The sequence below is a fragment of the Balaenoptera musculus genome, chromosome 9 (assembly GCF_009873245.2).
Source record: "Balaenoptera musculus isolate JJ_BM4_2016_0621 chromosome 9, mBalMus1.pri.v3, whole genome shotgun sequence".
Classification (NCBI taxonomy): domain Eukaryota; kingdom Metazoa; phylum Chordata; class Mammalia; order Artiodactyla; family Balaenopteridae; genus Balaenoptera; species Balaenoptera musculus.
In genome coordinates, this window is record NC_045793.1 from 98,962,567 (window position 1) to 98,990,192 (window position 27,626).

At 52.0% G+C, this 27,626-nt stretch overlaps 1 protein-coding gene across 2 annotated transcripts in view; it reads left to right on the plus strand.

Annotated features, from left to right (window-relative positions):
• ADCY1 (adenylate cyclase 1) overlaps positions 1-27,626 on the plus strand; it is a 126,983-nt gene that overhangs the window by 33,950 nt on the left and 65,407 nt on the right. For both annotated transcript variants that reach the window (XM_036863914.1, XM_036863916.1), the window contains exons 3-4: positions 6,392-6,510; positions 13,461-13,572. In XM_036863914.1, coding sequence (XP_036719809.1) covers positions 6,392-6,510; positions 13,461-13,572 — 231 coding nt within the window. The remainder of the gene's footprint in view (positions 1-6,391; positions 6,511-13,460; positions 13,573-27,626) is intronic.

The window sequence follows — 27,626 nt, forward strand, 5'->3', positions numbered from 1 at the left end:
AGGCCCCAGTGGTTTGACAGCTGAGTCCTACAAACTTCGAAGGAAAACACCTTTCCAAGCTGATCATCCATAGGACAGAAACTCCTCTTGAGTGCAGGATAACCTTGCTCATGATTCTGGAGGATGGAGCTGGGATTCCAGAATCTCAGTTATGCAGGTCAGACTGACATGCAAGGGAGCAGCCCCTGTGTCCCCAGTCTTGCGTTCATGAGTGGTGTCAGCCCCGAGGCCCTTTGCCTCTTGGTGCCTGAGTGGGTTGGGAGAGGCCCAACTGGAATTCCTTTGGGAGTGGTCATTCATGACTGCACATCTGAATGCTTGGCCTACGGCTCTGGAGACCCTGGGATGGAGGGAACCTGGTCTCAGCAAGATGTGGTGTAACTGGATGGGAGACAGAGAGCAGCAGTTGGCCCCTGTGGGGAGGCCCAACTGGAGGATGGGCGTGTCCGAGGGGCATGCTATGTGCAGGGGGGGTGGGACGTGCATTGGAAGAGTATTTGGTTGGGGCTTTGAAGGATGTGTAGGAGTTTGCCAGGGAGGGGCTGGGAGATGGGGAGCAGTAGGTGGCATTCATATAGCGAATGGGGGTGGGGCGCACAGGTATTGTTTTCCAGTCAGGGGTAAGCTGCAGCTCTGTCTTCCTTCAGCTTGGTGAGGGTTGGGATAGAGCTGGAAGGGCTGCTCCACTGGGGCACAGGGACCACCTGGGAGCCTTAGGTGATCACAGCTCCCCACCGGGGTCTAACCCTTAGGTCTGAGCCTGTCAGAGCTGGTGATCATAGGGAGGGGGGTGAGAGGCCTCTGAAGGTCACCCCTTAGCTCCTCGGGGGCCTCCTTTCCTGCCGTTCCCCATAGCCCAGCCAGGGAGCCTGGGCTTGCAAGGTCCTACCCCTGAGATCAGCCTCCTTGCCCTGACTGCAGAGGCCACTGCTCCAAAGGCCCTGATATTCCCCAAATACCATTATTAAGTCATAATTCTAAAATTACATACAGCTGTTTACAAAGCACATATTCAGTTGTCATCCTAACAAGGTAAATGGGACAATTTGATTTCCCATTGTGAGGAAATTTATCAATTGGAAGCAAATTTCCTTTTCAGTGATACAGGATGGATTTTTAAAGAGGTCTGACTCATTCACAGCATCTTTTGAAACCACTATAGTTGTTATTTATTTTTAATTTAAAAAAGCCTATTGATCTATAGTTTATGTATCAGTACTATTAAGTTCAATTTAAAGTTCAAAACAACTAAATGGTTTTTTTGATATTTTGAGTGTGTAACCATCACAATAATCTAATTTTTGAATATTTTCATTGCCCCAAAAAGAAACCTGTACCCATTCGTGGTCACTCCCCATCCACTCTTCCCAGACCTAGACACCACTAATCTATGTTCTGTCTCTGTGGGTTTGCCTGCTCAGGACATTTCCTGTATCAGTCAATGGAATCACACAGTATGTGGCCTTTTGTGTCTGGCTTCTTTCACTTTGCATACTGTTCTCAGGGTGCATCCACGTTGTAGCATGGGTCAGTGCTTCATTCCTGCTATAGCTGAGTAGTATTCCACTGTGTGGATGGACCACACTGTTTATCCATTCATCCGCTGATGGACGTCTGGGTTGTTTCTTCTCTTCTATTATTTTTCCCGTCTGTTTTCTCTGTTTTTCAGTTTGGTTAATTTCTACTGTTTTGTCTTCAAGTTCACTAAGCTTTCCCCTGCCTTCCCCATTCTGATGTTGTTCCCATCTGTTGAGCTTTTTATTTCAGATTTTTTTTCCAGTTCTAAAATTTCCATTTGATTCTTTTTTTGTATCTTCTATTTCTTTGCTGAGAGTTTCTGTTTTTTCACTTTTTCAAACATGTTTGTAGTTGTTCATTGAATCATTCTTAGGACAACTGCTTTAAAATCTTGTTAGTTATTCTAATTATTCTGTCGTTTGGTGTCTGTTGATTATCTTCATTTGTTGAGATTGCTCTGCTTCTTTGTATGATGAGTGATTTCTGATTGGAACCTGGACAATTGGGGTATTACGTATGAGACTCTGTGTCTTCTTTGAACTTTTTTCTTTTTTTGGCTGGTTTTCTGTGACTTCACTTGGCAGGGGAAAGTGGGGACCACCACCCCAGTACTTCCTAGTGGGGGTGTAAGTCCAGGCTCCACACTGGGCCTCTGTTGGGGTTCATGGGGGTGGGGATACCTCCTTACTGCTGTGCAGGAGAGAGTTCTGGCTTCTGACTTGGAAGGAGGAGCAGGAAAGCCCTTGGTCTTCACTGACAATGTGGAGCAGGGTGGGAGGTGTGCCGTGTGTTACCAGATGGGGGAGACCAAAGGCAGGGGTCCCCTGCATGGCCTCTCTGACACCCCAGCCTGGGGTTGGTGCTTCCTCACAGCCTGGGGGGGGGTGGAGGTTTGCAGATTTTTTGGAGGTGTGCCTGGAGTGGGACAGTTATTGTATAGCAGTTTTCTCACGAGGCTGCCTCTATCCTGATCCTTTGATTAGAGAGAGCCGACTTCTGTTGGAGCTTACTGCCATGCCTGTCGGCATCTCTGGGCCACCCACATCCCCAGCACTCAGTCTGGGTTATGTGAGGCAAAAAGAAAGTCCAAGGACTTATCTCCATGCCATCCCTGGTCCTGAGGTTTCTGCCACCTCCTCTCTGCCTTTCAGAGCCTTGGATGACTGTTTTATGTGTAACGTCCCGGACTTTTGGTGTACTTAGTGGGGGGAACAGGGAAAAGTACGTCTCCATCTTTCTGGAAGCAGAGTCCTCACAATTGCTGTTTAAATATCTAATGTTTATTAAGGATAATACGTTTAAGTCCTATTTTGATAATCAAGAAAAACACTGAGGTTTTTATATAGCCTTCATAGGACCCTGGGATATTTTATATGATCCATATTCATAAATTTGTCCCTTTGATTTCTGGCTTTGTATCTTATTTCACTGGTTAGAACTCATTAACGTAGCTGTCTGCTCCTAATGTAATGTTTCATTGCTGCCTGAGGCTTTAGGGCTGTGCTTGGAATTGGATGTGGATTTCAGGTCTTATCTTTATGATGTCAGTGAGCTACTTTGTCTTAGGTTGTTTGCTGGGTTTTTTTTTGTTTTTCATCAAGGTTGGGTGCTTGATCTTTTCACATGGCTGCTTTGCTCCCTGTTCGAGAGGTTGTGTACTTCTCTCTAGTCTTGATTATTAATGTGTGTTGGCTTTAGGCACTATCACTAATCTTGTGGATGGAGTTAATGCTGAGCCCTTGGTCAGAAATATGACCTGCAGTTAGGAACTTCATATGACAGTGGCTTATCCAAATGAGATAACTCTTTTCTCTTACATGCGTATTCCAGGGCAGGCACTTTATGGCTGACATGGCAGATCTGATCCACGCAGCTCTCACAACCTAGTCTCCATCTAGTTAAATGGTCTGCCATCGCTAGTGTGTGGCCTTCATCCTCCTGAACAACGATGGTCGGTATAGATCCAGCCATCATGACTGTATCCCCAGCAGCAGCAGAGAAGAGGGAAGAAGGACAAGCTGTCTTTAGGGAATATTCCAGAAGCTTCCACTTGACCCTTCAACTCCTATCTCCTTGGCCACATCTAGCTGCACAGGAGGCTGGGCAATGTAGTCTTCATTCCAGGTCTCGAAGTCCCCCGGTGAGAATAAGGGGCTAGACCGTGGTGCTGGTGGTGGAGAAGGGATCTGGGGGCAGCACTGACTCCGCCACAGCCATCTGTCCGGCACCCCTCGCTGCGCTGGGTGTGCACACCTGGGCCACCAGCAGCCTTCTCCCCTGTCCTCTGGGATTGGCACCTGCCCCCTCATCACCTCTTGAGTCTGGGGCCGCTCAGTGTCCCTCTGCCTTTTCAGTCCTTCCTTCCCTCCTGGTGGCTGCCTCGGTTTCCCTGTTCGAACTCCAGACGGTGCCGGGCAGCCGAGGTGATGGAGAGACCAAGAGTGGGGCGGGCTCCCCTCAGCAGGGGCCCCCGGGGGGAGGCTGTGGCTCGTTCAGGGAGAGCGGTCGGTTCCGAGGCTGTGAGACGGGGCGTTTGCAGATCACCGACGGTGCAGGAAGGAGTGAGACGGGCGCCCGGGAAGCACAGTCTCGCTTGTTTGATTTGGCTTGGGCAGCACCTGACTGGTTTTCCAGGTGCAGGTGACATATTCCAAAGATGCAGGAGACAAGAGAGCGAAGCCGTGAAGAGCTGTCACCGGAGGTGCTGGGAGGCGTGGTACCGAGTAGGGACCCCTGAGGGTCAGCCAGGGCCTGAGATGTTCGTCCGCCTTCTCAGAACACCCTGCTGAGGAAGTTGGCGTGATTTTCGCCCTGACAGACGGGATGGGATTGTGTCGGAGCTTGACTCACCGCTCCGAGAGGCAGAGCCAGGATGTGAGGCCAGGCAGCTGTCTTGCAGGCCCTGGGACTCGCCTTTCCCCCGACACCTCTGTGCGGGGCTCTGGGGCGCAGGAGCCCAGGGTTGTAGACGCCCACGACACTGGGACTGCGGGAGAGGGCACAGCTGCCCTGTGTGTCCCCAGGGCCCTTCCTGGGCAGCCTGCCCTGTTGTCCAGCGGCTTTTGTTTTCCCACCTTGCGTCTCAGGGTGGTGACAGTTTCTGGAAGCTTCCAGGGCGTCCTTTGATGGTGGCCCGAGTGAGTCCCCTGTCGAGTTCCCTCCACCTCAGGACAGCTGGCCACCTGCAGAGGCCCCTCTCCATGGGCCGTGCTCGGGCTTGTCCCCAGAGGCCCCTCTGCTAAGGAATGGCCGACGTCCTCCCATGCAGGCTCAGGTCACACACCAGCTCCCGTGCCCTGGGCAGTGGGGCTTGCTGTCCCTGAGGCTGTCCCCGAACACACGCTCGGACTGGCACTTCTGTCTCAGAGGGTCCTCTCCCCGTGTGCCCGTGGACAGCTGTGGTCTTGCGATGTCCCTCCTGAGTGTGGAGGTCTGTCCAGCCTGGAGCTGCGTGGGGACCACAGTGGGTGGGCGCCCAGCATAGACACGGGCCTTGCTCAGGACCCAGGGCCCTGGCCACAGCCTGGCTCGCCTGGGCAAACACGCTCGGCTCCACCTGGCATCTGGCGGGCCTGGGCCTGGCCGCCCTCCTCAGAAGCATATGCGGGGATGCGTCGCTTGGGGACACTCTTCCAGTGCATCAGGTACAATTTGTCACCTGGAGCCAAGGCGGTGGAGCCCTGACACCCACACCCCAGGCCGGGAGGGGGGCTGGGCTTTCAGGGTCTGTGACTGTTGTCCCTGCTGCTGCTCTGATTGTCCTTCAGAGGATGTCACGCGGAGGAGCGTCTGCTCCCGGGCAGGGATGTGGTCTCACGCTGCAGGGTGGCCCTGCGGTCCAGGAGGGTCTCCCGGCCTGCTGGCTGCACCCGGACCCCGCGCCGGGGGGGGGGATGCCAGGCACCCACGTGGCCCCATCTGAGGCTCCTCCACTCACCGGACAGGCCAAGGCCCAGGGGCTGCTGGAGGGAGGGAGGGGCCTCTTGTGCCCCCTCCCTGCCCCATGTTCACCCTTGTAAGTAGGATGTCCTACCTGATTCCAAGTGGGATCTAAATTCCGTTCTTTTGTTTTCTTTCTGAAGCAGAGTGGGAGGGAGGGGCTGTGAAAGGGATTGAGGGAGGAGTGGGGCCTCACTCCAAGTGTCTGGAACACGGTTTCTCAGATACAGTGTGGCCAGTGGGGCTGAGGCCAGGGGCGGATCCACCAAGAGGAGGAGGGATGGAGGCCAGAGGAGGAAACCGAGGTCCAGAAAGGGCGACAGCGTCCCCAGGGCGGCACGGCTCCTGTGGATAAGCCCAGACGTTTGCTCCATCCTCTGGTGGGGACGGGGTGGGGAGGAAAATGTTTGTCTCCCGCAGATCAGGGGGAAATAAGAAGACAAGACCGGGAGGAAACGCCACACTGTGTCCAAAGCCACTCATCTCTGTGCGACCATGGGCCCCTGTCTGTTGGGGCACAGGTGCTTTCGTAGCCCACCTCGAGGTCCCTGTTGGGGCCGCGCTGGACCGTGGTGTGAGGAGCGAGGCAGGACAGGTCTGCTCGGAGACAGCGACACTCCCTCCCTGTGACCCACTGCTCGCCGAGGCTGGGGCGCATGGGCGGGCCGGGTGTTCTGGAGGCGATGCTGGTGCCTGCCCAGCGCTCTGCGAGCGAGTTACCTGTGCAGTGACAGTCCGGGCCTGCGCGCACGACCCACCGTGACTCTGGGCCTGGGAGGGTCCGTGGAACTGGACCACGTGCCGGTCATGTGTGTGGAGGGTCCGAGGCCCCTCGTGGAGGGCAGCTTCTCGGCACCAAGGTCACTGGGGTGGGCGTGTCAAGGAATCACGGGGGGGAGCTGCCGTGTCACGTGGGCCTGTCTCTCCTGTCCAGGAGCGGCTGCTCATGAGCCTCCTGCCCCGGAACGTCGCCATGGAGATGAAGGAGGACTTCCTGAAGCCCCCGGAGAGGATTTTCCACAAGATCTACATCCAGCGGCATGACAACGTGAGGTAGGGCTGGCACTGGCCTGGCCCTGCGATGGGCCTAGGGAGCAGAGGCGGGAGGTGATGGAGGTGGGAGGGGATGGAGGAAGTGGAGGTGATGGAGGTGGGAGGGGATGGAGGAAGTGGAGGTGATGGAGGTGGGAGGTGATGGAGGTGGGGGGTGATGGTGGAGGTGGAGGTGATGGCAGAGGTGGGAGGGGATGGTGGAGGTGGAGGTGATGGAGGTGGGAGGGGATGGAGGAGGTGGAGGTAATGGAGGTGGGGGGTGATGGTGGAGGTGGAGGTGATGGCAGAGGTGGGAGGGGATGGAGGAGGTGGAGGTGATGGAGGTGGGAGGGGACGGTGGAGGTGGAGGTGATGGCAGAGGTGAGCAGAGGGCCCTAGTTTAAGGGAAGGAGGGAGCAGGTGTGGGTTAGGAGCCCAGGTGAGCACTTGCCCAGCAGGGAAGCAGCTCCCACAAGGGGGGTGTGTTGGCTTCTCGGGTGATGCATTTCACAGCTGCCCTTTCCCATTTTCTCATTTCTTCACCTTCTATTTCTGTGTTGGCTAGAAAGGGTGGGAACTCTGTTCCTACGCCAGGTTTGGGCAGTGGCCATTGGACTGGGAATTTGCCTGCATCAGGTTAATAGCTGAGCATTGTTCGAGTTGGTGCCAGGCTCTGGGGTAGGCGTTCTTCTCACTCTGTTCATCTCATGGCAGCCCCAGGAGGTAGGGATTGTTATTCCCACTCTATAGGTGAGGAAACTGAGCCCTTGGAGTGAATCAGCTTTCCCTGGGCACTCTGAGGTTTGCTTGTTTGTTTTTAAAGATTCTGTTAAAAAGCAATTAGTTGTATTAAATCATGCATTCCCTTTTAAAGTACCTAGAATAGATAACAGTGTTGCTTGTCTGGGAATCATATCGATACTTTACGTAAGTGTCACTCAGGCAGGAGATGGTGGTTTGAAGGACCCAAGTGCTCTTCCTTCCCGCTGTTCTTTCTTGGGTGTTGGTGTCAGGCCTCCCTGCCCCCCGGACCCCTGCAGACACAAAAGGTTAAGAAAACCCTGTCCTGTCTGTGTCGAGTGCTGCAGACTGGGTCCCCGTGAGCTGGTGCTTGTTCATCTGAAATGAGCCAAGGCCCACTGCTGCCAGACCCTCCCCATCAGGGTCCAGGCTGCCCCTGTGTGTGGGTCAGCGTGGCTATCAGCTGTCTGGTGATTGCCCTCGCTTCTGCTGTTGTGCTTCTTGGTAAGGACCAGTTTTGTCCTCCTACAGAGGATGCTGAAGCCGAATGGGGTTAAGGCCTGATGTGTGGGGTCAACATTGAAGCCCAGTCAGGAGAGGTCACTTGGTTCTGTTTAATGTCCTCACACCCTTGATATCTATGAGCACTGTCACCTCCACTTTATAGATGAGGAAATTGAGGTTCAGCAAAGTCAGGTGAGCGTGCAGGACTCCCTGGCCAGTGAGTGATGGGACTGGGGCTGGACCTAGGATTGGCTGATGCTGACGTTTGCCTCTTGTTACTGGGTGAGGACCTGACTGAATGACCAAGCTCCCTGCTGAGAAGACCAGACTACCTAAACAATCCAGGGAGCACCTTGCCAGGGCAGAGCATCTGCACACAGCAGGGAAGGCATCAGACATCAAGGGTCTTCTGGGGCTGCAGGTGGAGGTGGGCATAGTGCATGGGCACCCAAGTGCCTTTCCCTTCCTCTCCTTTACCTATAACAGTAAATACAGATGTGGTGAGTTACAGCTTCCCTTTGCTGCTGAAAAATCTCCATCCATGTCCCCTGGTGGGCCAATGTGCTGGCTGCAGGCAGGACAGCCCTGAGATAGGAGAGGAAGCTGAGGCTCCCTGTCCCAGATGGTGCCAGCTGCACCCTAGCCCTTCTGGCCACCCTCCATCAGGGTTCAGAGACATCTTTCTACAGCCCAAATATGAACATCTCATTGCCCTCTCTACAGTCCTTATTATGTCCAAGCCCAGTATGCCATTCACAGCTCATAGCAGGCTGATGCCATTGGGAATAGTGGAGTGCTGTGAAAATCCTCTCCTCCATAGAAATAATGACAACACTGGAGAAAATGGTCAGTATCAACACTGTCAGAACACTGGAAATTAACCAAAGTTTTGCAAAAATCCAGGAATGTTTTTTATAAGAAAACAGATAAATCTTGGTAGGAACAGTGAGCTTTGTGCAGTTTTAACTCGCTCTCTTCCATCCTCCCATCTCCCAGGTCCACAATAGCTTTGAAAACCAACGGCTGCAATCATGATGAAAACTTGCAGCCTGGCAGCTGCTGGAGGGGACAGAACTGGGTTGGCACTCTTTCAAAGCCCCATTCTCAGGGAATTACCATTATTTGACTGTCTGGAAATTCCCTGGAAAACCCCACTCATGGGCTTATGTCTATTTGACCTGACTTCATTCAGTGTGAATAGCCTTTGCCTGGTACATTTGTTGAAAACAATCAGTGGCAATTGTTTAACATCATAGCTGCCTTAGGCAGTGATAACAGATGAGGCAAGCAGCAAGGTAATCAAAAAACTTAAATGAAAAACTGAGGAATGAGGTGTCCATCAGGGACTTTGAAAGGAAATATTTCTGGGAACCAGAAGACCATGTACAAGTGTAGGGATGTGTGCATGCTCAGGAAAGACCTGAGAAGGCCCTATGCTGTCAGCTCTGGCTGATCTTGAGGCTCTGTGCAAGCAGGAAGTGAAGGCTAAGGCAGAGTTGTAATCTGCCTGGCTGAGTGTTGGAAGCATGACCCAACATGCATAACCCCGTCGTCAAAGACTGAGAGACTTACTGGCTCCAGCCACCTAAGGAAATTTCTGTCTGGTCATTACCTGACCACTAAAAGAACGAAGCAGAGACTTTAGTGGCTTCACATACCAAAGAATACAGACTTTACAGAATTAGTTCAGAAAAGTCACTAAATAAACAGCAACATAAACAAACAGCAACAACAACAAACCCTGAGAAGGGGGAGCGGGTATATTTTTCAGAGTTGCTACATTATGTTTTCCAGTTTTCAATAAAAATATATGAGACATGCAAAAAACAAGATTGCATGGCTTAACAGGAATAAAAAAAGCAGTCAATAGAAACTATCCCAGAGGAAGCTCAGACATTGGACTTATTTGACAATACCTTTAAAATCAGCTATTTTAGGTATGTTCAAAGAACAAACCATGTCTAAGTAACTAAAGGAAAGTATGAGAGTGATTTCTCTTCAAATAAAGAATACCAATAAAGAGATAGAAATTATAAAAAACAACCAAATAGAAATTGCAAATTTGAAAAATAACTAAAATTAAAGATTCATGTGGGGCTTAACAGCAGATTTGAGCAGACTGAAGAAGGAATCAGTGAATTTCAAGATAGGTCAATTGAGTTTATCCAGTCTGAAGAACAGAATGAAAAAAGGATGAAGAAAAGTGAACAGAGCCTCAGAGACCTGAGGGCCACCATCAAACATAGCAACACACTCCTAATGAGAGTCCCAGAAAAGAGGAAAGAGAAGAAGGGGCAGAAAAAATATTTGAAAAAAACAATGGCCCCAAATGTCCCAAATTTGATGAAAACACTAACCTACACGTTGGAGAAACTTAATTAGGATAAACTCAAAGAGAACCACACCTAGACACATAATAATCAAACTGTCAAAAGCCAAAGACAAGGAGAGAATCTTGAAAGCAGGAAGAGGGAAGCACCTTAATAAAGTTTTTAGCAGGTTTCTTGTCAGAAACCATGGAGGCCACAAGGCAGTGGGGTGGCATATTCAAAAGCTGAACTGAAAAAGACAAGAATTCTGTATCCAACAAAAATCACAGCAATAGCACCTGCTGTTCCCTCTGCCAGGAATCTTCTCCCGGTGTCTTCATGGCTCCCCCTCTCTTCCCTTCAGGACTCAATTGTCAATCTGACCTGCTCAGAGCTCCATACCCATCTTCCCTCCTTCATTTTTCTCCATAGTTACACTCGTCACCTTTGACATACTGTGAGCATGCACCTCCCCTGACTAGAATGGATGCTTCTGGAGGGCAGTGACGTTTGAATCTTTTGTTCACTGCTAAGTCCCAAGCACCTAGAACATTGCCTAGCGCATAGATCCTTCAATAAATATTTTTGTTGCATTATAACCCTTATAAATTACTGTAAGTAAGCAATTGTTGAGCTATTATCAGGTGCAAGGTATTACTCTAAGTGCTTTGTTAATCCTTTTAACCCCTCACGACCTACGATTTGGACTCTAGTCTTATTCCCGTTTTAAAGATGGAAGGACTGACATATGAAAGTGTTGGATAAGTTGCCTGGAGTCCCGTTGCTGTAAATGGTGGAGCTGAACAACCCTACTGGAATCCAGGCTCTAACCACTGCCCCCCCTCCTGCCTTTCCTGCGTCGACACTCAGGAACCTCTCATCCTGGAGACTTGTGCTCCACCGCTTACTGCTTGTACTCAGGTTCCAACCAGTCTGCCTCTCTCAGCTTTTGATAAGTCATTATACGGTTTCTCACTCATCTTCGTTTCCACATGCTATTTGCACTTCTGAATCAGTCCCCTCTTCCTTTCTTCCTTCCTTCTCACCTCCCTCCCTCCTTCCTTCCTTCCTTGTTTGTCTGGATAATCCCTGGGGAGGACTGTTCCCGCCTGGCTGCATCCGCGAAGTGGGTGTTGTGCCTTCCTGCAGAATTCCAGGCTTCCCATATCATTGCTTCCCTGTGCTCTGTCCCTCCCTCCTGTGAGCTTTCTTCCCCGGATGTTGAGCTCCTGAGGACAGGGACCTGGGGTGTAAGAGATCGTCCACGCATGTTTGCCTGTGTGCATGGGGGATGTTGGGTGCTTCGGGGGTGAGGTTTCCTGCAGGTAGTGGAGGAGGACAGGCAGGGCAAGCCCTGGGGCTTTCCTAGCATGGGGGTGGGCAATGCTCAGTCGGTTTTTGAGGAACGAAGTGAATGGGCAGAGGCTGAGAAGCCAGTGGACAGAGGAAGGCCTGTCAATGCATGGCTAGTTATAGAGGAGGAAGAAAACACAGTGGTTCCTCAGAGATGTAAATAAGCCTGAATTTTATACCAAAACAGAGGGGAGAAAATCGGTGTTGTCTCTCTCCGCCCACTCTTGCAATCCCTTTTCTTAGCTTCTCAGTATCAGTGACACTTCTATATCCTAGACACCCAGTTTTTGCTCATTCATTCATGCATAACACACATGCGTATCCCCCTTGCTCTGTGTTCGGTGCCGTGGGATGTGTAAGCTGGGTCTGCGTCCTCCGGTTCCTCACAGTCTCTGGGGAAAGCTGCCCTGCAGGTAGAGGATTATAAGTGGACATTAGGCTTGTCACGGGGTGAACACAGCATCTTTCCAAGCTGGGGCAGGGCATGGTGGACATGGTGGGGCAAGGGCCTCATCAGGGAGAAGCCTCTCTGAGATGGGGGTTCCTGGTCCCTGCCTGTGATGTGGGTCGCTACTCTCTGGCATGAGGTATTATTGAAAACGCAGAACTGAGTTAAGATCTGGCATCAGGAATTTTAAGATATGAACACAGTTGTGTAAAAAGAACAAACTACTTTAATTCCACATCACTTTCTTCATTTATACCGGAGATGCATGTTTAAGTCTCACAGACCTCTCCAGCGTACCATGTGTGTGATTTCCCAAGTCTCACAGCTGAGGGTGCTTTTGGCTGCAGGTGACAGAAGTTGGCCATGCAGCGTCTTCAAGAGCGAGGGGCTCTCTTTCCCCTGGGGCGAGAGGTCCAGAAGTGGCACCTGGCTCTGGTCCAGCAGCTCCGTGATCAGGCCCCATGGCCTCTCCCAAGTGGGTTCCGTGGGGCACCTCATCCTGAGATAGGCCCCTGATCCCATCTCCCTCGTCCCTCACATGTGGGAGGGTCAGGGTGCTTGGACGACTCGTCAGGAACCCCAGCCTCTCCCAAACGTACAGCTCGGGGAGGTTCTCCGTTGTCCTGCCTTGGTCCTCATTACTTAAGCCTTTTAAAGTCTTTCTAGCATCCAGGATGCTGGCTGTGTGCTATGGGTAGACAGTGAATTGTTTAGGCTGACCCAGGTACTGTAGTAAACGGACGCCCAGCATATAAGAGGGGTTGCCCCGCCCTCGTAGCCGGCTGAGGGCTGACCCTGCGCACAGCACAGGACTCCCGTGAGGCTCTGATGACCCTGCGCACAGCACAGGACTCCCGTGAGGCTCTGATGACCCTGCGCACAGCACAGGACTCCCGTGAGGCTCTGATGACCCTGCGCACAGCACAGGACTCCCGTGAGGCTCTGATGACCCTGCGCACAGCACAGGACTCCCGTGAGGCTCTGATGACCCTGCGCATAGCACAGGACTCCCGTGAGGCTCTGATGACCCTGCGCACAGCACAGGACTCCCGTGAGGCTCTGATGACCCTGCGCACAGCACAGGACTCCCGTGAGGCTCTGATGACCCTGCGCACAGCACAGGACTCCCGTGAGGCTCTGACGGGGCCTGGGCCTCAGTCGCCTGCATCACCTGTAGGGGCTGTGGAGCAGGGCTGCTTATTCCTTAAGAGCACGTCACTTCTGCTCACCTGCCACCAGCCCCGGCCCCGTCACAGGGCCACCCTGGGAAAAGGGACAGGCCCAGTGGGCGTGGAGCTACTCCCCTGTGTCTGGGGGACACCGAGTACAGAGACAGCATGCGGTGGTCACTGCTGCTGCCCTGTGTCCTGGGAGGAGCTCTGAGTGGCCCCAGCATTTCCTCCCTCTATGACCAAAGAGCCCCCCCGGCTTCTCCCAGCCTCAGTCTTCTCACCTGTGAAATGGGAACAGCGGAGCCTTCCTTTTCCGCTGCTTGAGGAATCAGCAGGGGGCTCTAGTTTCAGGTGACACGCGAAGGTAAGGTCTGTCTGAGTGGCAGGAGCCTGTCCGTCCGTCCGTCGGCGGAGGAGGGCAGTGGGCACCCCTTTGTCTTGCAGCATCCTCTTCGCCGACATCGTGGGCTTCACGGGCTTGGCCTCGCAGTGCACGGCCCAGGAGCTGGTGAAACTCCTCAACGAGCTCTTCGGCAAGTTCGACGAACTGGCCACGGTAAGCGCAGCCGCTCCCTTTGTCCGGAGGTTAACTTGAGTTGCTCCTGGGGTGACGATGTGCCAGGTGGATCCCCGTGTTGGAGATGTGACCTAGGCTGGTTGGGACGCGGGGTTCACCTGTTGTTTCAGCCTCACTGTTCGCTGGTTCCTTCCCTGGGACCTGAGCGCCGCCTTTGCAGACAGGACGACGCTGCACCAGCACAGGCAGCGCCTCCAGTGAGGGGCCCCGGCAGCACGAGGCACCGGCTGAGTTGTGTGGTCTTGCGTACGGGCCGCCCTCCACCTTCTGTCCTGTGGCAGATGTCGCTTGGGCTGGCCTTGGCGGAGGGCTCTTTGGAGCAGGCCTGGGCTGCCCTTTTCCGGGCCCCGCTGCCTGGACTTGAAACTTGCCTGCTGGGGGTCAGTGGGTGACATCTCAGGAGGCCCGGCCCCCTTGCTCGCTGCGGGCTGAGCGCCAGGGTTTTGAAGTCTTCCTGGAACAGGTCACATCTAAGGCCTGCAGAGGTCAAGCCAAGGCCAGGCTAACAGCCTCGCTTGCAGCATGCAGGCCTGGGACCCCGACACCCACCTTCCCTGCCCTGCCAGGGCATGGGGGGCACCCAAGGACAAGGACAAGTTCACCTTCTCCTTCAGCCTCGCTCGAGGTGGACACAGAGGCCCCTGAGTGGGTGGTTATGAGATGGAGGGAGGGAGGGAGGGAGAGAGGGATGGAGGGAGGGGTCGGCAGATTCTGTCGAGGTCAGACTCCTTCTCAGAGGAGGTGACAGTTAAAGCTCTTGGAAGGAAGAGTGAACGTCCCCTCAGTGAACAGGGTGCAGAGAGGACCCCTGGCTGGGCCTGGCTTATGCAGTGGCCAGGAGTCATGGGGGACGTTGGATGTGTGTAGGGGGCTGGGTGGTGGGTACCGCGTGGGCCGCAGACTCGGGCCGGCCTCTGGGCAGGACACAGAACACCAGGCCCTGGCCTTTGCCCTCGACTTGCAGGAAGAGTGAGCAGCGGTCACAGTGGCTGTAATGTCGTTTTGCTGGGCATGGAGCTGCCTGTCCTCGAGGCCCTGGCAGCCTTTGTCCGCGCGGCCACTGGACTTGCTCCCGGGAGGGAGGCTGTGGTCTGGGCAAACACGTGCCACCTCGCCTTCCTGGGAGAAGGCCTCCCGGTCGTCCTCCCGCGGACAGGGCTGCCTGGGGTTTCAGGGGAGCCCAGAAGAGGCGGGGAGGGCATGAGCGTGGGCTGTGCCCGTGCGTGGGGCTGGCTGTAGGGCCTCCAGCACCTTTTGCCTTTGGGTCAGGATGCGTGTTTTGTCCGGTGCAGGGGGTGACTGGCGGCCGGGGGCTCTCACAGTGCTGCTTGGGAGCTGTCTCAGCCCTGCTGCTTCCTCCCCCCTCACCAGGAAGCTTCTGGACCAGGGTCCCACTTGGCCCACCAGGGCCTCTTTTCTCAGCATCTGCTGCTGACGGGAGGGCCTGTGCCCTTTGCCTCCTCGTCCGATTCTGTCTTCCCAGCAGCTTGAGGTCAGCATCATGGTCCCCGAAGGATCAGGGCCAGGTTTGGTCAGTGATTCATGGTGAGCAGTGCCGCCTGCCCCTCTGCTGTCCCTGGGAGACCCCCCCTGCTCCAGGTCTCTCAGGACATAACCTGCTCCCCAGCCGCCCAGGAAGGCCCAGGAGTCTTTACGGATTTTCCACTGGTCCTTTGTCAGATACCTGATTTGCAAATATTTTCTTCCCTGCTTTGGCCTGTTTGTTCATTTGCTGACAGTGTTGTATGAAGGGCAGAGATTTTAGTTTTTCTGCAGCTCAGTGGTCACTTTCTTCTTCTGTGGGTGTAGCGTTCCCAGAGGTGGGCAGTCCGCTGGCCGGCCCCGCCTGTGCTGTGTTCTGTTGGAGCAGACGCAGGGCCCACCCCGTCCAGGGGCTGGAGAGATGGGCCTCCCTGGGTGGGAGAGCACGGGCGGAGACGGTGCCCCGGGGACACCCAGGTCTTCGTTCTCAGGATGAAATGTGTGATCTCGGGGCTCCTGTCCTGTCCTCTTCCTTCCTAGAATACAAACTCCGTCTGTCGCTTGGCCAGTTCCTTCTGTTTTAAATCAGCTGCAGGTGTGAGTGTCACCTTGAGTTCCAGGCCTGTGCCTTCACGCTGGCCCTGGGGGCGCCTCTCGGGCCCATGTCCCAGCTGTGACATCCACTGCCCCTTTCTATCGGCACCACACCCAGGGTGCACATGGCAGGGTGTCCACTGGGCCTTCTGGGGCATCACACATTCCCTCAGAATGGCTCAGTGTTCCATGTGTTTCCTCAAATTGTTACAATTTGCCTTTTTTTGTTCTTAAATTTATCCCTAGGTATGTCATTCTTTTTGATGCAGTTGTAAATGGGATTATTTTCTTAATTTTACTTTCTACTAGTTCGTTATTAGTATATAGAAATGTGACAGATTTCTGTATATTGATTTTGTATCCTGCGACTTCACTGAAATCATTTATTAGTTCTAACAGTTTTTTGATACAGTCTTTAGAGTTTTCTGTATATAATATTATGACATTTGCAAATAGAGACAGTTTTACTTCTTTTCCAATTTGGATGCCTTTTATTTCTTTTTCTTGCCTAACTGTTCCGGCTGGGACTTCAACACTATGTTGAATAAAAGTGGTGAGAGTGGACATCCTTGTCTTGTTCCTAATCTTAGAGGAAAAGCTTTCAGCTTTTCACCAGTGAGTATGATGTTAGCTGTGGGCTTGTCACACATGGCCTTTATTATGTTGAGGTATGTTCCCTCTATACCCACTTTGTTAGACTTTTTATCATGAGAGGATGTTGAATTTTATCAAATACCGTTTTTGCATCTATTGAGATTACTGTATGATTTTTATTCTTTATTTTGTTAATGTGTTTGTATCACATTGATTGATTTGTGTATGTTGAACCATCCTTGCATCCCTGGAATAAATCCCACTTGATCGTGCCGTGTGATCCTTTTAATGTATTGTTAAATTCGATTTGCTGATATTTTGTGGAGGATTTTTGCATCTATGTTCATCAGGGATATTGGATAATTTTCTTCTTTTGTGCTGTCCTTGTCAGGATAATGCTGGCCTTGTAAAATGAATTTGGAGGTGCTCCTTCCTCTTCTGTATTTTTGAGAGTTTGAGAAGGATTGGTATTAATTCTTCTTTGAACGTTTGGTAGAATTCACCAGTGAAATCATCTGGTCCAGGGCTTTCCTGTATTGGGAGTTTCTAATTACTGATGCAGTCTGTTCAGATTTTATATTTTTTCATGATTGAATCTTGGTAGATTGTATATTTCTAGGAATTTATCCATTTCTTCTAGGTTGTCCAGTTCGTTGGTGCATAAGAGATTTTCTCTTTCATTCACTACTAGGCTCTTTCACCAGGACACTTACTAGTGTCTGAGATGTTGGATTAGATACTTTTATCAAGGGATGTGCACACCCTCCAGAGAACAGGTGCTGCACACACTGGAGCCTCATGGTGGGTTGACTGGAGTAAGAGATATGTTAGGTGTGTGTATGTGTACGCCTGTGAGTGAGCATGTGTATATAAATGTATGTGAGTGTGTGTGTACATGTGAGTGCATTGTATATACATGAGTGTGCATGAACATGCATGCAGCTGTGTACACGTATATGTGTGCATGCGTGTACATGAGTTAGTATGTATGTGAATATGTGGGTGCACGTGTGTGTACATGTGTGTTAAGTTTTTGTTTTGATTTTTTTTTCCATCTATGCTCCTGAAGGATATTAGTCTGTGGCTTTCTTTTCTTATGTTGTTTTTTTTGTGGTATCAAGGTGATGCTGATCTCATAGAAGAGTTGGGGAGTATTTCCTCCAGTTCAATTTTCTGGAAGAGTTTGTGTAGAATCAGTATTACTTCTCTCTTAAATGTATGGTAGAATTTACTGGTGCATGGAGTTTTCTTTGTGGAAATTTTTAACTACAAATTCAATTAGTTTCAGTAGGGCTAGTTGGGTTATTTATTTTTTTCTTGAATGAGCTTGGTGTTTTTTAATCTTTCAAGGAGTCTGCCCATTTAACCCAAGTTGTCAAAATTATTAGAATAAAGTTGTTCACACTATTTCCTTGTTATCCTTTTAATATTTGTAGAATGTGTGGTAATGGCACCTGTCCCATTCTTGATTTTGGTGATTTGTGTCTTCTTTTTGTCTCATCATTCTGGCTACAGATTTATCAATCTTATTAATTTTTTAAAAAGAATTTGCTTTTGGGCTTCCCTGGTGGCGCAGTGGTTGAGAATCTGCCTGCTAATGCAGGGGACACGGGTTCGAGCCCTGGTCTGGGAAGATCCCACATGCCACGGAGTGGCTGGGCCCGTGAGCCACAACTACTGAGCCTGCGCGTCTGGAGCCTGTGCCCCGCAACGGGAGGGGCCGCGATAGTGAAAGGCCCGCGCACCGCGATGAAGAGCGGTCCCCGCACCGCGATGAAGAGTGGCCCCCGCTTGCCGCAACTGGAGAAAGCCCTCGCACGAACCGAAGACCCAACACAGCCAAAAATAAATAAATAAATAAATAAAGTAGCAAAAAAAAAAAAAAAAAAAAGAATTTGCTTTTGGTTTCATATATCTCTGTTTCTATTTTATTAATTTCCTTTATTTTTTTATTATTTTGTTTCTTCTGCTTATTTTGGTTTTCATTTGCTCTTCTTTTTGTAGTTTCTTAAGGTAGAAGCAGAGACCATTGTGTTTTAGATCTTTTTTCCTCTTCTGATATTAGTGTTTAATGCTGTGAACTTCCTCTGAAGTACTGCTTTAGCAAATTTCTGATATGTTGTGTTTCTATTTGTGTTCAATTCAAAATACTTTAAAATTTTCCTTTTAATTTTTCTTAGACCCATGGATTATTAAGACATTTGTTTTTTGAGGCAGTTTGCAAAGATCTTTCTGTTTTTGACTTCAAATTTAATTTTATTGTGGTTGGAGAACATACTTTTAAAATTTGAATCCTCTTAAATTTATGGCCCAGAATATGGGCTTCATTCATTTGTGTGGTCTATGTGTGGCATATTTCCACGTTTTATCATTTTTTCTGTTTAATTTCCTCTAATGTTTCTTTTTCTCTTTTTTTTTTATACATTTATTTTTTTAAATTTATTTTTGGCTGCATTGGGTCTTCGTTGCTGCACATGGGCTTTCTCTAATTGTGGTGAGCGGGGGCTACTCTTCATTGCGGTGTGTGGGCTTCTCATTGCGGTGGCTTGTCTTGTTGCAGAGCACGGGCTCTAGGCACGTGGGCTCAGTAGTTGCAGCATACAGGCTCAGTAGTTGTGGCTTGCGGACTCTAGAGCACAGGCTCAGTAGTTGTGGCACACGGGCTTGGTTGCTCTGCAGCATGTGCGATCTTCCCGGACCAGGGCTCAAACCCATGTCCCCTGCATTGGCAGGTGGATTCTTAACCACTGTGCCCCCAGGGAAGCCCTCCTCTAGTGTTTCTTGCAGTGTGGGCCTGCTGGTGACAAATCCTTTCAGCTTTTGTATTTCTGAAAGAACTCTTTATTTGGCCTTTATTTTTTTGAATTTCTTTTTGCTGGGTATAGAATTCTAGGTGCAAAGGTCTTTCCCCCAGAACTTTAAAGATGCTGCTCTTATTGTCATCTTTCGTATTGTTTTCAACAGGAAGTCTTCTGTCAACTCTTTGCTCCTCTGTATGAAATGTCTTTTTTCTCTGCCTGCTTTTAAGATTTCCTCTTCATTGCTGGTTTTCAGCAGTTCGATTTTGACACGCCTAGCTGTGGTTTTCTTCAGGTGTCTCGTGCTTGCAGTTTATGGAGCTTCTCGCATCTGTAGTTTTCATAATATTTGGGGAAAAACCCTCAGTCACCGTTTTACAAATACTTTCCTATGCCCCTCCTCCTCTTCCTTCAGGAACACCAGTTTCACCCACGTCCGGATGCTGATCTTGTTTTATTTTGGGGGTTCTTTTTCTTTCTGTTTCACTTTGGACAGTTTCTACTGCTGCGCCTTCAGGTTCACTAATCTTTGCATCTTCAGCGTCTAACCTGCCACGTACCATCCAGTGAAGCTTGCAGCTCAGACATTATAGTTTCATTTCGGATCTTTTTTCTTTCTCGTTGAGGTGACTCTGAGGAAGCTCAAAATTAAAATGGCCTCATTCCCTTCTAATTTATTGCTTTTTTTCTCTGTTCTTTTGTGCATTGATGTTGTGTGTTTTAAACATATTTTCACTCTTAATCTGCTGGTGTCCTGTTTTGATGAGCACCTGGACGTGTTTTTCTCATACGTGCTTGTTTTGTGTCCAAGTGCCCGGTGAGGAGGGTGTGGTGACCCCAGGGATCCAAACCCATCCTCCTTTACAAAGGTATCTGCCGGGCAGTTGAACAAACACAGAGTGTGTTTGTCTTGGTCTCCACAGGAGCTGACGTTTTATTTACCCCGATCCACGGCTGATGACCACAGACGTGCACTATGTTTTTGACCTTTCCCCCATTTATTGGATCCATTTTAGATTTGTGTTTGCTCTGATGTCCGTGTGTATTTGGCAACTGGCCGCACCCTTTGGGTTTATGGAGAAGCACCTGTCCCGGGCTCAACCCTGCTCCACCACCACCTGTTGGGGACGGGGCCCTTCTCTGGATCAGTTTTCTCTGCGGGAAAGTGAACTGGCCGGACGAAGCAGATGTCCCTCTGGCTGGTTCAGGAGGTGTGGGGCAGCGTGGAGGGTCCTTGGTGTGCCCGCTACGGAGACGAGCCTGAGCCCCAGTTGTCCTCTTATCAGCAAGGCCACCTGGGCTGGTTGTGGCCCCCTCCTCAGGGGTGACAGGCAGATGAGAACACAGTCCTTAGCTCTGGTCCTGACCCCAGGAGTCCTTCAGGGACTGTTTCCAGAGAGAGCTTGTCACACTGTTGTCAGTTCTCAGTCCCGAGGTGGCAGTTGCCTGGCACAGGAGGGGCATGCATTGGATTTAGGATGGTGCCGGTGGTGCCCGGGGCCAGGAGGCTGACCCACACGCGTCATGGGTGGTTAGCGAGCGCGGACAAGTGCGGGAGGTATCCCCTCTCTGGTCCGAGCATCCCTGGGGACGCTCAGAGTCTGCTGAGGGGCTCTCCCTGGGGATGCCCGCCCTTGGGCTTGGCCAGTCTGCGCTGCCTCTGAGCTCGGACGCTTCGTGAGCCTTTCTGGCCCATGAGGACCGGACACTGAGGGGGCTCCTGGACAAGAGTGTAGGGGGTGCAATTCCTGAAAGATGACTCTGATGACCTGTGTTAGTGAGGACATTATTTTTCAGTTATTTGTGTTATTCTGGATGTTTCTGAAAGGGACCCATGGAAGCTGGTCCAAGGGCAGAGCTCCCTACCCAATTCCGAGCTACTCGGGTGTGTGTTCAGGTCCATCCTTCCTGTCTCCCCTCATCCCTCCTCCTCCTCGGGAGACTGTCCTTGGGCTCATTTCAGAGGGTCAAGCCTTCCTGCTGTGACACCCTGGTCCCGTAGCTGCACAGAGTTGGCCGCATTCAGGCCTGACACATGCTCGTGGGTCAGTTGTGACTCTGCTGGACGGTGTTCCTTTAGCAAAGCCACCTGTGCACCTGCTGTCGGGCAGGGGGTGCTGGAGCCCAAAGACGGAGTCAGGGAACTTACAGCCAGGGTACTTACAGCTCGGGTGGGGAGACCTTGAGCCAATTTTGCAAAACCAGGATTTGCTGAACGAGATGTTTGCTAGAGTGTGGTCAGGATGTAAACAGACATCGTGAGCACAGCCTGGAGGGGGTGGCGGTGGGGCTGTCACCAGAGCTCAGCTTGGAAAACTGACCCAAAGGAACGACTTTAAGTGATCAAATAACATATAGAGTAGAATCCCAATTTTCACACTGTGTGTGCACACACTTATGTGAGTGCCAGAGAGAAAAGGCTGGAATGAAATATTCCAGAAGAACTGTGGTTATTGCTGAGTTGTGAGTTACGATGTGTAATTTTCTGAACTTTCTGCATCCTTGATGATGAACCCGGATTTCTTTAATTATTCCTTGATGAGCAGGGAGTAGATATTGTTTCTTGAAAAGCCAGTAGATGTTTGGACTTTGAATGAGTCTGTCATTTGTATCAGGCCACCTGTGGAAACTCACCGCCCTGTCTGCTGGGAGGAAACCTTTATTCAGCAGCTGCGGTGGCCCAGGTCCCTTGGTGGGGAGATGTGCTCCAGGCAGAGGGAGGAGCGAGGTGTGGAGAGCAAGGCTCACTTGAGGCCTGAGTGGGGAACAGCGGTGGAGGGAGAGACAGGGTAGCCTGAATGGGACCCCTGAGTGCCGTGCGGAGGAAGATGTGGTTCCTCCATGTATCACCAGGGAGACGTGTTCATAATTGGGTTCAGAAAGCAGCTGCCAGGTCCCTACTGTGTGCCAGCATTGTCCTAGGTGATAGGGCTGCAGCATGAGTAAGTCAGATGTAAACCCTGCCCTCGAAGGTTTTAGAAAATTCACACAAGCACAAAGGTAGAGACAATAACGTAACGCCCTCTCCCCAGGCTCCCACAACCCATCCTCGACAGTAACTAACGTCCGGCCAGTCTTGTTTGGTCTGCACTCTCCCCCCCAAGATCCTGCCCATCACCGCACGGCACGCTTGTATCCTTGGTGAGTAGCTCTTCCATTGAGCCCGTTACGGCCAGCACCACCTCAACGCCCCTGTCGCACCCAACGGCACTGACTGCAGTTACAGATTCCTGAGTCTGGCTCTGGGCTTGGTCACCCTGCTCGTCTCAGACATGTCCCTTCCTCAGAGCTGGTTTGTTCCAGTCGGGATTCACACGAGGTGGACGCGTGTCTGGATTGTACCCTTGGGTTGGGTTATGGAGGTGACAGTCATGACACAGAGGCTGATGCCATAGAAGGATGCTCTTATCACTCATGGTCCCCGAGAGGAGGGGACACACCAGGCCATCCAAGGTCACCGGGGACCACCGGGCGCCCAGGTTGGCAGAGGGGGCTGGGAGAGCAGGGCGGGGCTTTATTGGCGTTTCCACGGGAAGAGGCGACAAGCAGACGCAGGTCTGGACAGCGTGGATAGTGAGGGCTCTGGGCTGGCGGTGTTCCCCGCGGTCTGGTCCCCGCCCTGGTGATTAGGGTGGGGCCAGTGGCCGGAGTGTGAGAGCCCGCAGAGGAGATGTGGCCTCTGATCCGCCGGTGTGATAGGAACACGCCGTTGTTTGTCTCCAGGAATTAGCCAGCCCTGCGCCGTGCGGGGGGGGAGGTCATCGTTCCCTGCCAGCGAGGTCCCCGAGACGTCACACCTTCATAGGACACAGAAAACAAAAACCGGGATGAATACACACGTCGTATTCCGTGGCTATGCCAAGCGTTTCTTGGTTTTGGTTTTTCCTCGTTAACGCTCCTGCCCTTTGTGGCGGCTCAGCCCCAAGGTTGGGTGTGTCCCGTGCTTCTCCCGAACCAGCAGACCTTCTCTACCTGCCTTAGATCCTGGGCTCGCTCATTTGTGTTGACAGCCCTTCCCTGGAGCGCAGTGCGGTCCCCAGCTCCCCCTCCTCCGCTGGACTCCTCCCTCCAGGGCGTGTGGATCTGAGGTTCCCGTGTTGTTACCCGTCTCCCACGACACTGCACCCGAGGGTCACAGCAGCTGCCTCGAAAACTTGGCCCATCAGTGTTCACTCTGGTTGACACAGTGGTCGTTTTCTGATCCTGTTGTTTCCTCTGCATTTATTAGCTTGTGGTTCTTTAAAAACCAAGAACATGTACTCGTCAGCTCTTTGGTTATCCTCAGTGGATGCTTGATTCTTTTCATTTCTTAATCAAGTTTCAGGACTAGAACCTTCCAAAGGGGTGAGACATGCGGTTGCCTCCTGCCTCCTCGTGACTCAGCCCATCCCCTCTGAGCATGGTCCTGCCTCACACACAGATGCGCCGTTTCCCAGAAGCCCTAGCTTCTTTCATTGGGAAATGGTTTTTCCAGCCTGTAATCTGGGTGGTCTCTGGTCCTGGGACTTTACCGGAGACAGACATGGAAGATATGTTTTAGAAAAAGAAAAACTCATGAATGAATTCTGAGTTCATATTGATAGTTCCAATTCACTTAACTTCACTCCTGTGATTCTTATATTTGTGTCCCTTTTCCTTTGATGCTGGAAACCCTAATGACAGTAATAGAATTTTTTTGTTTCATCCTTTTATATACAGTTGATTCAAAATAGCATTACCAATGTTATTCCCCACAATAAGACCATTGAATACAATCTACGGTTTCTTTAGTGGTTTCTCTCGTTATCTTGCCCTTGAATTACATCCCACTAGATATACAGTCAAATACGTGTCTCCATGTCACTTGTGAAACCACTTGTGAAACCACTTGTGAATTGTGCTACCAGTGTGGTCACAGTTATTTCATTTTGGTTTTATTTTTAGGCATTGCTGTTCCAAATTTAGTTTTTCTTTTTTAAGTACATCAAATATTTGCACGGCTGTGTCCCACAGTGCAGACCCTGAGGCAAGATACGTGGAAAGAGGGCTGACCACCCCCCCCACCATCGCCCCCCGCCCTGTGCAGTTAGGCATCTGTGCTCTGTTTGGGGTTGCTCCTCCACTGTTCCTTTTGGATACCAGGAGCAGATGTGTACATGTGACTGTTTATTATTGGAGAGTGTGCCTCAGTGGGGCCCGTTGATGTCTCTTGGTCGTGGCTGAGGCTGGAGAGACTTCTGGTCCTGAGTTAAGGTGGCTGGTCTCTGCTGTAGGACAGATGTCTGTGCGTTCTTGGGTACCAGCTCTGTTGCTCCGGTGTGGTCCCTCCCCGTGGGCAGGAAGCCCTCGGAGCACAGGGTCCTCATCTCTTCCCTTCGCTTATATCCGTGGTCCTTGTTGCGGTGGGTGGAGCATGTGGGACTCAGTAAAAGGAACTGCAGGAATGATCTGTGAAAATTGAAGTTGAAATGATTATGTGTCCTACTTTTCAGTGATAGCCGTGGTTTATATTTTGGTGCATTTCTTTTCAGCTTTGTGTGGACGCAGCAGGTTAAACACTCAGACAGCCACCTAGAAGGAACATTTTCTAAAATCTCTTATTTTGTTTTCCCACTGATGGCCCAGCGCCGTGTGAAGTTAATATCACTTGGCCAGTTGGTTTTGGATGCTGTCACCTGGGAATCAGGTGCAGTCACTGGGTCATTTCAAGCTCTCTCTCTGCACCTCCCCTCCCCCGGGGGTGCCACCAGGTCTTGGGAGCTCCCCAGCCTTCCCAGGAGCCAGCTGCGGTGTGGGGTCCACATGATGGCCTCTGACCTCTCTGGACCCCGCTGTTTCAGAGCCGGCCTCAGAGGGGTTTGGGCATCTTCCGGTTCTGAAATTGCAGTGGCTCTTCCTGATCCCACTGAATTCTCTGCTTCTTCCCGGGTCCAGGGCTGGGCGAGCAGGGTCACAGAGCCCTTGAGTGTGGGAGTCTCTGCCGTCCTCTCGGGCAGGGCCAGCCGGGTCCAGAGTTGACCAGCGGGCCTGCAGACCATACCTGGGGAGCAGAGGAGACCCTCCTGCCTGGATCCCCCGGCAGCCCCTGTGCTGCTCTGAGGGGGCTCTGTCCATCATGTCCTGTCACTTCTGTCCCTTCCAAGCAAGCCCCGCCGGCCCTCCTCCTCCGTTTTCTTTCTTTGCTTTGGCTGGGAAACAGCTGTTCAGGTGTCACAAACGCTCCCTGCGGGGGAACTCCAGGCGCTGGCTTTCAGTATTTACAGGGAAGATGTTGTTATCTAAAACACCAGAAGCGATGGAAAAGATCGTTTTTTTGGTCTCTTAAGCTTGTTAACAAAAGTCAGGAGAGTTGAGATTAAACACAAGGGGACGGGTGAGCACTTCACCTCCCCAGTCTGTTCTGAGCCCGGAGGGACTGTCTCAGGATGGTCGCCAACGACACATTTGTCGCTGACGGGCTGTAACCACGCTCCTGTGTGTGTCGGCGGGTCCAGCGGAGGACGGCTGCTCTCTAGGAAGCTCTCCCCAGAACGCGGTGGACCTCATCCACCTGTGAGCCCGCGGCTGGATGTCACTTGCTAGATGCCCCCGTCCTGACCTGCAGAGCAGCCGTGCCGGGCAGTAGGGGTCCCTCCTGAGGTTCGCCAGGGGCGCCACTTGCCTTTGTCACAGTTGACACCTTGTTCTTCAGCACCTCCTGTCCTGAGGGGTCGGCCATCGGAGATCCCACCCAGCCCCACGGAGACTCCCTTTTCTGTGGCGGCCACTCTGAGTCTCTGTGTCAGATATGACAGTCGGGCTCATAGGGAGGCTGTTTGGGGGGCAGCCCCACCCACGGCCTCTGATTTCCCTTGAAATCTGATGGCACAACTGCCGCTTACGACCTGCCCGTAGGACTTATGGCCCATTCACACGCACACACACACACACGCGCGCACACCTGCCCGCTCAGTGGCCTTGTACCGAGCACCTTCCAGTCGCAGGGTCAGGCGTGTCGGGGACACGCAGAGATGAACAGAAGCCTGGGGTTATGGGGCCTGGAGGTGGCTGGGAGCTCTGCGGAGCCAAGCTGGGGGATGCAGGGATGTCCGCAGTCACCCACACTCAACATCCCACGGAGATGCCGATGGGTGGGGACACCTGTCATCCTCGAGGTCCCCAGAATCAGGGCTTGGTGACTTAGAAATCTTCTGCAAGAATGCTGCCTACGTGGGGTAGGTGCTGTCACTTGTGCAGGCTCCTCAGAGCGAGGGGTCTGGGTCACCAGAGGGACAGCTGGGGGGGGCTGGACGAGTCGGGGATCGTGAGCTTTCCACCGAGGCTCTCTGCGCCTGGGGAGGGTCGCGCCCCTGGCGGTGGACCTGCATCTCATCCTGGGCGCTCGGGTCTAGTGAAGGCAGCCCGAGTGTGAAGATGGGGAGCGGATGTATGGGGGGAGCTGCCCCTCGCTGGCCTGCACGGTGTGTCCTGGCAGTGACGGTGGGGACAGGTGAGGACGGACACTCTAGAGGTGCCAGAAGAGAGCCCGGGCTGCCTGCTAGCCTGGAGAAGCCTGGCCGGCTGCCTCCCAGGGGCTCTGCGGTGTGGACGTCTGCACCAGGCCCTGGGCTCCCAGACTCCGTCACGGGACAAGTCAGCCCCGGCACGGCCTGCCCGTGGGACGCCGGGAAACAAACCCCTTCTGCAGACCAGGAGGCTGGTGTCCTAATGGTTAAGTGGCCGCCCCTGGTCTCTTGAAGGATGAGTGGCCGGACCCTGGACCTCCCTGAGGCCAGCTCCCCATCCACAGGGGGAGCTTGTGGGGCTTAGGATGGGGAAGACGCAGTCACTGGGTTTTCCCAAGGACCACCCGACAGGTGGAAGTGACTGCTCTTCTCCTCCCCTTTGACCGACTGCCCCTACATTGAGGGAGGCCCAGGGCTGGGAGGAGCTGGGCACCCAGCCGTTCAGTGGCCTGGGCCATCTCTCAGGAGAGCAGCAGGGTCACTGGCCCTTGTTTCTCCCCGACCCTCTGCCCTGGCGGACGGTGTCCTACAGAAGAAACGCAGGCTGTGTGTGAGCCCGTGGGTGGTGAGGGCTGAGAATTCTCATCCCAGGGCACTGTGTGAATTCACAGCATTTGAGAAAACCTGCAGGAGGTGGCTCATTTGTAAGAAACCAAAGAGCAGAATTAAATACAAGCCGTAGAATGTGTTCTCAGAGTAGGGTCGGCAGAGCACTGAGCTTTACAGGACCATCCGGGGGGCTGTCCATCCCGGGGGCTGGGAGGTCCGTCTCATCCACGGGCAGGCTGCGTGAGGCCGCTCTCCTTCACAGACGTGCACAAGCTCAGGAGACACGATGTCTGAATGGTAGAACAAAGCATCCAGCTGTCTCCTGTCAAGACAGATACTGGAGACTTGCAAAAGTGAGAATGATGCCTTGCTTCTCATTTGTTTTTGTTTGGGGAAATGTCATAATTTTTCAAACAGTGTGTTACTTATGTTAATATGTAATGGATTTGCTATTGTTACTGTAAATGCATTAACACATTTAAAAAAATCTCTCAGTTGTAGCTTCTTATGTGGTAATAGCCATAGCTGTAAC